Source organism: Labrus mixtus, chromosome 7 (assembly GCF_963584025.1).
Source record: "Labrus mixtus chromosome 7, fLabMix1.1, whole genome shotgun sequence".
NCBI lineage: Eukaryota > Metazoa > Chordata > Actinopteri > Labriformes > Labridae > Labrus > Labrus mixtus.
The window spans coordinates 14,530,658-14,542,721 of NC_083618.1; the positions used below are offsets into that span (position 1 = coordinate 14,530,658).

The 12,064-nt window shown below is 39.2% G+C and overlaps 1 protein-coding gene across 2 annotated transcripts in view; it reads right to left on the reverse strand.

Moving 5' to 3' along the window:
• Positions 1 to 6,822: 6,822 nt before the first annotated feature.
• The window catches only part of poc1a (POC1 centriolar protein A), a 42,618-nt gene continuing 37,376 nt past the window's right edge, over positions 6,823 to 12,064 (reverse strand). For both annotated transcript variants that reach the window (XM_061043188.1, XM_061043189.1), the window contains exon 11: positions 6,823 to 8,670. In XM_061043188.1, coding sequence (XP_060899171.1) covers positions 8,560 to 8,670 — 111 coding nt within the window. In that variant the 3' untranslated portion in view covers positions 6,823 to 8,559. The remainder of the gene's footprint in view (positions 8,671 to 12,064) is intronic.

A 12,064-nucleotide genomic window follows, 5' to 3' on the forward strand; every position in this document is an offset into this window, starting at 1 on the left:
GGGTCTACATGAAAGCTCCCCAGAAGCCCACCTCCTCCACGTTACAGCTGGGACATGGGTCAAACTGTGTAACCAAAGGCACTTTGAATGCTTTTTCTCAAACTTGGTTACTGTCAGTATAGTAACATTTTATTATGTTGATCTATAGGTATAACCACGGGTTTATTTTTCTGAGAAGTTTCATTTTTTTTGTTATTTGATGCTAAAAAATAGGGGTAAAAGGCCATGATTGACAGCTGTGTTGACAAATGTGTTTCATCAAATGCAGTGTGCACTGGATTAAGCAGAGCAGAGGAAAGATGGTGAGAGGAAACGTAACAAACATTACCACAAGAGTCATTGAACGTTCTGTTTTTTTCTTACTATTTAGCTCAACCGTTTCCCCAAACCTTGCGTTGATTTGCCTCAGAATGTGTTTCCAATCACACCCACATTATGGCTAAAGTAGTGACCAAAAAGTTAAACAACTACACTGAAGTAGGACACCCTCGTCCTCAAAGGGTTAATGGCTGAAGTCCTAAAACTGAGTCATCAACCTGTCCTCAAAATCCCTCTGCTGCTCTCTGAATCGGAGTGGATCCAGAAAAAAAAAAAAACATTCATCTGGTTTTGTTCCCAGTTTAAGCAAGTATTTAGTAAATCACTGAACCGCTTCAACAAAAGAAACATAGATTCAGTTCAACTCATCATTTGAATATATGCATTTCTAACCACCTTAAATCTTCATGGCTGAATCTTATCTACCTGCAGAGTAAACACACTGTACCGACATTGGGCGAGATTGTAAAACCACTGAGAGAGGTGAATCATGGAGTGGCTTATCCTGCTGCTCACCTCTCTCTTTTACACTCACACGCCTTCAGCCTCACCTATTGTATTACTATAACAGCTGAGAGGCAGCGCCACAAAGACGGATGGTCAAAGGTGTCCAAATAACCCTTGAACAATGTGTTCTATCTTACAAATCACTTTCACTTTGTCTGCTCTCTGTTTCAGCTTGTTCCAGGAGGAGCTGACTCACAGCACATGAACACTACATTAATCTGGTGAATTTGACGCTTACACAAGTGACCTCATAACTACCGCTGTTACATAAATACAATAAAAAGATCTGAATGCCAAGATTTAGGGATGTAATTGTCATGTGTGGGCATAAAAAAAAAAACCAGTTTTATGAATCATGTTGGATGGGAGCTGGAATACTGTCTGTGAATAAAATACAGCTACAATAAGAAGTGAAAGAATACATCAACAGGATATGAATGATCATATTAAGTGGAATTAATTTTCTTGTGTGGAATTTATCTGATTGTGAATGAAATTGTACAAATAATCATGAATGATGCGATGGAGTGTATCATTTTAACGACTGCAATGACTTTAAGTAACAATTATGAAAACTATTTTCTGTGGTTGTGGAAGAGCCCTTATTTGTTTGAAAATGTTGAAGTTTCTATGATGATTGTTTTTTTATTGTTTTAATTGTTTTCCTTTTTTTTTAATTTGGATTATTTGTTTTTTTTTTGTACTTTGCTTAACCATCCTTTAATGTTAATGATTTTGAAAACAACTCAGAGGATTTATCTTTATATTCTGTGATATAATGATTAGTCAAGCTGCTAATCATTTGCTTAATTCAACAATCTATTTAGCCATAACCAATGCCCACCATTATTTCTGCCAAGTCAAAGTCTTCAATAAGTTTGTTTTTGCCACAAAAAAGCACCCCAAATCCCCCACATCTACCATCACATAACCTGTGAAAAACAAAAACTGGAACTAACGTATCAGAACTAGCCTGAAAATATGTGAATACTGTTCACGATTATTTGAAAGTAGGCTTCTTTTCTTTTTTTTTGCATTTCTGGCATCCACACATCCATCTTCTTTTACTTATCTATGGCCGGTTCACGGTGGCAGCAGACTAAGCAAGTTGACCCGTCCCTCTCCCCAGCAACGTTTTCCAGCTTTGTTATTATCCTTTTGTTTAGGAATCATTGTTTGCCATTAACTGCTATCAGGAAAAAGATGGCTTTTTTTTTCCAATAACGAAATAAGACATTTTTTGTTTTAGATTCAGATTTGAGTTAAAAAAAGAAACAGAATATAATTTAAAAAAACGATTAGCTGTACCCCTTGAGAAGCCTGTTACCCAATAAGAAAACATAAGCTGTAACAGCCATGTAACCTTGCTACAAGATACCTTTATCAACTACATTTCTAAATATTGCTTTCAACCCTGGGTGTGTATAACACTGTTTGATAAGAGAGGCAGGTGAGTGTGAGCTGAGGTGAGGCTTTGAACAGGGCGGGTGTTCTCAGAGTTATCAGCGAGTTTGTTTTACGGGTTGGCCTGTTGTCAAGTAGGTCGTCAGTTTCAAACTGTCAGCACACACACACACTTGAACACCTACATGTGTGAGCTGGTTTTCATTTGTGTTACCTGAGCAGGGGCATTGCAGGTCATGTCTGATTTATGTGTGGAGCATGTAGGTTGCACTACTGAGGTGAAGTGGTACTACATGTTATAGTATACATTAATTATAGATGTGAATACAAGAGAATCTATGTACAGCAGCAGATGAAAAAAAGCCAAATCCACTTCAGTAAAAATACATAAAGAAAGATGACAAGAGGGCAACATAAACAGCATTTTTCATGTAACAACAGGCAAGCAATGGAAGTAAAAATATGTTCTTTTGATGTTGTCCAACAACAGAAGAAAAAAAGAAAATCCCTGCTCCCTGTGTCCACACACTCATTGGGGTCGGGTGGAAAAGACGGAGGTTTTTGGAGCAGAAGCTGAAGCGTGGGTTTCAGGAACAGAGCGCCAAACCTCAGCCGCTGCCGACAAGCTCGGGCTTAGCCTCAGAGGGGGAAGGAGTGGGAGGTGATGAGAGGGGAGAGAAAAGGGGGACAAGGAAGGGAGGAGGGGTGAAAGGAAATGAGGCATTGGGGAGTTTAGCCAAATCCAACAGTGGTCATGGAGAAAAAGACGTGATGAACAAGTTTCTTGTCTGTAAACGTGACATAAGTTCAGTGAATACTTTTAGTGAACTTCCACAGCCGTACATTGGACTGATATATATCATAGTCTGACTCTTTTCAACTCAGAATCCATGGAGAGGACTTGGCTTACACTTTCAAAGTGATTTCATAAACTTCTGTAGATGTATTGGTTATCTGAGGCTGATCATATCAAAATGTAATATGTGTTACCTACAAATAGGTGAAAGAACTGTAATAATAAAGAGACAACTTTCAAAATAATTCAGTGGACTCCTTTTCTCAAGAAAGAACTGGAGCACACAAATCACTTGAGCCAAATCTATTTAGGTGCAAAAGACGCACTGCATCTTCATCAGTCAAAAAAATTGTGAAAACTTTATCAGGGTTTCACTAAGGAAATATTTTGCCTGTTGATATTTTATAATTGCCCAAATCAGATGTTTGCAACAAGCTGGTACCAATCCTGAATTATTATCAAGTTTTGCTACCAACTTATCAGGTAAAGGGAACTTTTGAAGTTAGACCATTGAACCTGGTGCAGAAGCAGTAGCTTTGTTCTTTGCTGTCTTGCTTTCAACATCTAGATTTTCATTCAGGACGTTTTTTCTCGCCACTGCAACTTTGCTAAAGTGCTGTGCTTATGATGGATTCACGTTGAGTCTTTGTAGATAACATAACAATCAGTAAGGTCTTTTACCAGCTTTTTGTAGAGTGTCTTGAGATAACATTTGTTATGAACTGGTACAATACAAATAAAGATTGATTGACTGAAGCAACTGAGAGACAGAGAGCACGCAGGAGTCATGATGATGCTAGTCTGTAGAGTCCCTTTGCTTGGTTAGTTATGTACAAGCTAACCCTGATTGGTTGTTTGATTTAGACACGATGATGAACAAAATACGAAGTGAATAGAATTTATTATTTTTACCAAAATTCTAATAAAATTATGTCGCATACTGTAGCTTTCAATGCGAGTTTTGGTTACTTAAAGGGGCAGAATGTTAAAATTGAAGCTACCACACAGACTTTGGCTCCATAAGCACAATGTGTCAGCGCTAGTCATGGGGTTATATTAGCTTCACTTTTGTACAACAGGAGAAGGTGGAGATGTACTGTCCATCGTTTTATACAGTCAATTGTTGACATGAGCAATATTTTTTAGTTGCAGTGTATTTGTAGTTATGAATTACTTCAGGCAGGGGTCACATTTTTTTATTGGGTGATGTGTTTCACCCTTGTGTAAATGTCTCTGACTTAATATAAGAACTTTTCTTTGTGCTTGTTAATCTAAAGTGCACCTGCTCTGCTGTTGCTCGGTGAAAACTCTTGAACATGGTTACTGTTTTCTTACTGTGGTTCCTTAAAAACGTACTTTGTATCCTCAAACCGCCTTTCCGCTCCTTCTTAGAACTACAAAACGCAGCTCAATGAGCAGTGACCACCACACCGCTTTACCAAATACAAATCATAACACACATGGGTACAGCCTGCAGTTCTGAGAATACATGCTAGAAATAGATGTTTTGGGAAGAAAGCAGGCGTTTTTTCATCCAGCAGCCAAAGTAAAAAATTGTATGTAGCAGGACAGCCTCCACCGGTGTTATAGGGCACAGCAGACTGAGCAACCAGGTATTACTTAAACCTCGCAGATCTCTCAGAATAGGACACAAAGAGTGAGGAAACAAAGAGCCAAGAGAGCGGCAGAACAAAAACCTGACACACTGAACTAGTAAAACACACTGACATACACACAAGGCAAGCAATGGCAACGACCACAGCACACCAAGAAAAACATATCCAGATGTTCTCCTCATTGAATCACCATCCCCCTCCTGCACACTCACACACACACACACACACACACACACACACACACACACACACACACACACACACGGGCCACACATGGGCTACATATAACAGCAACTTGCACTCCAACTTTTTTCTCCCCTTTCCTTCTAATGTGGACACACACACTTGAAAAGCCATACTTGTGAGGGCTCCTCTTGACGTAACGCATTCCCTGAAGCCCCAAACCGTAACCTTAACCATCACAAATAAATCCCAAACTCCATCCGCAAGTGGGCTGCTTCAGGTACCGGAGAGACCAGAAACATGAGCCAGGAAGTCCAGTTTGCGAAACAGATCCGTTAGGCTAATTAGATGCCAAAACCATGCTGGTACAGAGTACCAGGTAATTTTTTGAATTATGCTTTTAACTGTATGAAAAAAAAGCAGTTTTTGATCTGTCATCAAAACAATCACACTGACATGTGAGTAAACAGAATAAATATACAGTATGTAGCAAAGGAGCCAATCTATCATTATTTATTGCCCATGGTAATGCCTTGACAGATAATGCAAGATTGTTTAATTTGTCCTGTGCCAGTTAGTTTGTAGTCCTGTTGCATCAACAAAGTCACCATATTGGACCTGACCCTGAAATGTACAAAGCTGAAACCAATGTGTTTTTTCTTTTTTGACCATTAACCTGCTAATTTGACTAAATATTTTGCCCATTTAAATTGCCAAACAATACTAATTTTCACCACAGGCTCTCACTTCTTCAAAGGTCATGGTTTGTCCAAAGAAAGGCCAGAAACCAAAAGATATTCACTGTGCAATCAAATGAAAAGGCCAAAACAAATTCCATTACAATTACAACTTTTGTACGATTTTTTTTTTTTTTAATTTAATGACGTCATCTTTAAACTTGGAAAACCAATCTTAATACTCAAGGAAAATCTTTATGAATGTTTGGTTTAAAGCGAGGGCCAACCCATATGTCCTCATCTTGTAGACCTGTCCTCAGTCCTCTCCCAAGTGTAATACTTAAGGTGGTCCCCACAAAGGAGGTAGTACAAGAACACACAAACACACACACACAAAGTCAAGACTTGCAGTTATTGAACCCAATCTTTAGCCCCTCCTCTCCTCCACTAGAGCTCCTGGCAGGCCGTCTGGTTGAGGCCCATAGTAAAGGGAGTTTTCTCTGGCATGAGTGCCCGAGTGTGTGTGTGTGTGTGTGTCAGTGTGTGTGTGTCCTCGGGCCCCAGACAGGAAGGAAGAGAGTGGGCCCGGCAGCACAGCTCCAGAATTCCAGTTTTGTTTTTCTTCTTTTTCCATCAGAGCGGAGCCCGAGCCTGGTCTTAAAGAAACAGTCATTAATATTTTCCCCTCTTAATGATGCCTCACTGTTCTCCGAGAGCCATAGAGACTTTCACAATAAGTCTCAGTATAACTCAATGCTTTACTATGTAAACATATTACCAGTTTGTTAAATAAAAAAGTGAAATGAATGGATCTATCTGTTTCTGATGTATCTGTTACTTGGTAAACACAGTGAGTGTCTAAAAGTTGCCCCAGGCTCATTTTCATTGAAGCTTCTAAAAATAAAAAGTCCTGATGCAGCATCAGCGGTTAAGTTACGTAAATTACTCCGGGGCTGAAACATAAGGATTTTGAACACAAGCAAGGCAGACATATTGAGCTGCCACCATCATGCTTTTGTAATAAATCCCTCAAACTGGTAGAGAAAGGGTTAAAAAAATGTATGGCCCAGGGAGCAGGATGACACAGTTCACGGCTTATGATCTTAACGTCTCTGCTGAGGACAATAAAGACAGAAAAGTCGTGATTTTTCTGGAAACTGCCGGGGCGCTGTGGACCAATCACAGCAGGAAGGGCTCTCTTTACAGTAACGGGTGACATCATAGATTTGGCAACAATTATGAAAACTATCTTTCACTTGAGACATAAAGACTTGTACGAGAACAACCGGGATCATTTTATCAACTAATGTCAAGTCAGCGATATAACTGAAAAATATTTATTAAGAAGGTAAACAATAAGTTACATACAGTGTATAAAAGTTTCAGACAGAAATATATAAAGATTTGTATCTTTCAAACTGCAGTTATAACAACCAGCACACAGCATTTTTAATTTAGAAAATACAAGTTTAAAAGCACTTTCATTACAACTTCATGACAAGACTGCTGTTTTCAGTTTCTTTCAGAGTACAAGAGCATACAGAAAGTGTTTTCAACACGTTCCCACTCCACCTGTGGGCCTTAGTAGAGCTGAAACTAATCCTTATAATTTCAATGCATCTGCTTTTTAATTCACTGCGATACTTCCTACAGCTCATAGAGCAATGTTCAAGTTAAAAGTCATGTCTATCAGTCTAAAACCCAAATACCCTTCATTTGCTTTCAAAGACGCAACTTTTTGCTGTTTATTTGGCTTTTAAGTGTTTGACCTATGGTTGACCTTTTTGGCTTTGAAACAGAATGAAACGATTGAACTAATATTGAATTTGTATTGCATTTTTGTGCGACCAACTAATTGGTTTATTGCTCATCTGTTCAGCTGTAGCACATCTTAAAAAAAGGAACATGTATGTGGTATCACACATTTCAAGGCCAGAAAGGTTAATCAAATGTAAGGCAATGTTGTCTTTAGGAAACCTCTACCAAATGTAAACTCTGTACCTCACTGCATGGAACTAGTTCAAACTAACATCAATTGAAACCAACTAAAACTGTCAACCGATAAGGACAACTCACATTTCTTTGAGATGATGCTTCACATAACTAACTGTCTTTGTTTTTGATCTCAGAACGCTTCCATCCCTTCTATTAAGAGCAGTGTAAGTAGAGTTATTGATGTATTCAGGAGTATTTGGACAACGATAGAGGTGACAATTAAGACCGAAATCACTTCAATTTAAGTTGAAGGTTTTTTATAGGTTTTGTTTGATAAAGATAAAAAGAAAAAGAATAGCAGCAGACTGTTTCACCTTAACTTACCAACTCAGTTCATGTCAGACCGTAAATGAACTGCTTTAGCGCTGCAGTATCAGCACCTCTAGCAATGATGAACACCTGGGAACAACATACTTACTAAATATATGATAGCCAAGAACCCAATTTAATGGATAATTCAACAAGCCGCCACTTTAAAAAAAACTATAAAATTCCTGTACCAGCTTGAGTTCAGCTGAAAGGGTGACGCTATCTGTGTGTTTTCTTGTGTTTTTTGGTAAAACAGCATTTTATTGACACCGTTTAGAACGAGCTTGCTGCACAAACGGAGTTGAAACATCCACATGTGCAGTACATAGGCAAGTACCAAAGTCACATGTGTCTACACTTTTTAAAGAAACTGTGTGCACACACACACGCCCACAAACACACAAACACTAAGTGACTAGCAGCAGGTCCTTCGTCAGCAGAAATGGGACTGCGCTCTCAGCACTGTTGTAGAGGAACAACTTCTCTAATATTCAGCTCTTTCACTTCTGATATCTCTTTGTAAAACAACTTGACACTCTGCATGCACAGGGAGGCTCAGGGTGCATTTAAAGTCCAGTCAGGAAAATGGTTCACGCCAACCCTTGTGAATGTGTGAGCGTGTTAAAATCGCATATTTCCAAGTGTAATCTCACAACACGGAGAGTGTTCTGTATGAGTGTTGCTGCTAATGGTGGAGATGTGACCCCATTTCCCTCACACCACTCAGCTCGACCTCTCGGCGACACCGCCATCTTTAGGCCTCCTCTCGTCTCTGGAGATGTAGGCCGATCTCCATCTGGTTCTCCAAACACTCTTTGAGCTTGTCCTCAGTCAGCGTCAGCCGCTGCTCCAAGATCGAAACCGTCTGGATGGAGGCAGAGAGAGAAAACGAGAGAGAGATAGAGAGAGAGGGGGAGGGGGAGGAGTAAGACAAAGACAGAAAAGTGGAAGGAAGGAGACGGATAAGAGAGCGAGAGCATGTTAGAGAGGACTGTACAGCATCAGCCTGACAGTAATGACTGTATAACGGGCGTGTTTGTGTGTGTGAAAGAGGCAGTTTGTGTGTTTGAGACAGATGTTGTGCGTGCAGGACAATCCAGCTGATTATCATAGAGGGGATCTGCAGCCCGGGCAGAGTTTCTGTGTCTGGCACGCACTTTCTCTTGTTCTCCCTCTCACACAGTTGCATAAACACTCTTACGCACATGGAGAAGACAAGAAAGTTGCTATCTGAAAAAAGGATGGCCATGTGTGGGTAGTGAGATCACACAGAGCGACATACTTTTCCTCCCAGCATCCTCCAACAGTGACAGTATTTGTCGTGCTTGTACACTGATCACTCTTTGTCGTTTAAGCGGGTTTTTATTAGACGTACTCGAGGTGTAACTTCCAGAGGTGTCATCCTTTATCTGAGCAGAATACTGGATGGATTTTCTGTCTCTTATTCTATGAAAGGTAAAAAAAAAAACTACCTTCCCTTCACCATCTAAAACAAAGTGTGAGCATTAGAGGAATCATGCACGGGCAAGCAACGTTTAAAACTTCCCCAGACTGATAATCTTAAATCTTTAGACTTACTTGCCTCTTCCTGGCGAAAAGAGTGCTTCTCCTCATCATCTTGGGTATGCTTGAAGACTACACGACCAGTTATTTGCTTGCACCATTAAAAAAAAAACAGCTGTAGAACTTGTTGAGTTCACCTTAAAAGTCACAGAAATCAAAGGTGTATGCAGAATTTTTCAGTTATTTTTCCATTTTGTTTCCTAAAACGAAAATAAAAAGTTTTGAAAAAGACACCCAGAGGAAATAATGTTTTTCCAGAGTTCTAAGCAATGTCTTGATGACAAAAAGCATTTTCATATGTAAATTAGAATTTCTTGTTTGTGCTGTTGACTGATTTAATTCCTCATTTTCATTTCCTCAAAGTGTCTATTTATATTATAATATGAGTTCCTCTTTTTATATTATTTTGTTCTACTTTAAACATTGAAAAAAAGCACTTTAATATCCCTGTGTGGTTAAAAGATCTGCTACACGGGGCGCCGGTAGCCTATTGGTTACTTTACACGCCCCATGAACGGAGGCTGGAGTCCTGCAAGGACGACCTAGGTTCAAATCTGACCTGTGGCTCCTTTCCCACACGTCACTCTCTCTCTCCCCCAATTTCTGAATTTATCCACTATCCTATCCGTCAATAAAGACGTAAAAAGCCCAGAAATAAACCTTAAAGGCTTTATATGCGATTTTTTTCATCCAGCAGATGTCGCCCTTGAGCACATCTCGAGCTGCATTGTTGTGTTAGCATGCTAATGCTAGCAATCTTTATTATGCTCGTATCTTCACACTGCATGTGAATTTACCCGAAATGAGCGTGATCTAGAAACACAGTTAAGCAGTGAGTACAGTATGTTATTCTTCTTTTCTCTAGTCCCTCAAAACAATGTAAACAAACTGAAGATAGGACTCGGAAAACTCGAAAAGCATCACAGACAGTGGGACTCGTGTGTTACACCCATTGTCGACAGTCATGACTCACAGAGTGATTTTCAGAGGATATACTTGATTTCTATTATATTTAAGTGTGAAAAATCACATATGAAGCCTTTAAAAAAAATGTAAAAAGTGCAATATGCAAGATCAAACTGTAGCTCTTGCTGACTGATACCTCATAGGCTTGTCTCATATGTCTTGCAAGGTGACTGGTAAAGTAAGTGAATGAAAGTTGCAGGGAAATCTGCAGGAAAAAACACACAATTAAAACAAGATGGTGAAGACAAGTTTTACTAAATGATGAAATTAAATGAATCTTCTTCAGGAAACACTGCAGAGAGGCATATTAAGTTGATTCCTACTTCTCTGAACAGCTTTTGTCAATAGGCCTCAGATCCACTGTTACCACAACAGATCTGTTGATCTCGTACAGATAGTCGAGGTCCAATCATTTGGATCAGCGTTCCCACTTCACTTCGTAGTCACTCTTCTATTTTGGGTTTAAAATAAGTTCTCTTTAAACACGACTTTACCGGAGCATTTGAATGAAGTACGTTACAGTGAATATAATCTACTGATTATTTGTAAATGAATCATCCTCTCTTACCACTTTCAGACTTTCTGTGAACATGTTCGCTCGTCATTTGTGAAAAAAGGTTTGTAGATCTTTTCATTTAAATCTTAGGTGGGTTACTTTCACATTCCCTCAGGGGTTTTCAACCTGTGCATTTTTTATGTACACATTCATCTCTGATTTTATTTTAATGTTGTCTGTTTGCACAATTAAGGGCCTAAAGAAACACTAAAGTGGCGAAAGTTCCCTCTTGATATTTCATCAATCGCAGCTATGAAACCATTTTAGGCAGTAGTACTTGGCTTCAGATTCGTCTCGGCACAGGAACCATCAGACAGTAAACATTTCTTCCCGCTGTCAGGGGAACCTGTCGAGATTTGGACCTGTGTGTGAAAGATATGTCAACAAGTCTTGACCTGGAACTCTTTGGCCCGCTTTGTGCCAGTGAGTGTAATTTTGAAATTGCTAGAAAGCAGAGAGGAGATGAGTCATTTATCAAAACAAAACCAGCTGTGTGAGAGACAGACACGGGAAAACAAAGCAATTACGGCTCCTCTTAAAATAGTTCAGCTTTAACTGATTTGCTGGTTTGATTTGTTATAAAAATAAATATATGATAACATGAAGTTGTGCTCATTCAAGGCTCTAAATAACTGATCCTTTATAATAACTTGATTTATTTATATAGCACCTTTAATAACAGTACTCTGACACTTGTGGCACACATTCTCTTCAGCTGTGCTTCTCTTCCTACAAGTCATTACTGTCACTCGATACACTCAGGGCAATGTGAGTAACAATGTCATTGATAAAAGAACTTTGAACCCCCAATGTGTCTTTGGATTTGTAAAGAATCCAGACAATGTGTGATTAGCTGACTGAATAGAACAAATGATAACTCCATTACAGTCCCTTCACAATTAAACTGCAAACTACAGAACTGTTGGACATCTACAACTTCAATAACCAAAGAATATGTATGTTTGTATGTCGTACCCCTGACCTTCCGGTTAGGAGACGACCGACTCTGCCAACTGAGACTCAACCTATACATGTAAATATGGATATGAAATATATACTGCATGAAAAGTCATGTATGTGCTTAAGCAGGAACATTTTAACCAAATCAAATCATAAACATTATGAGAAAAACCAATCGTTTAAAAAGCAATCATAACAGTGACTCCACATGTGG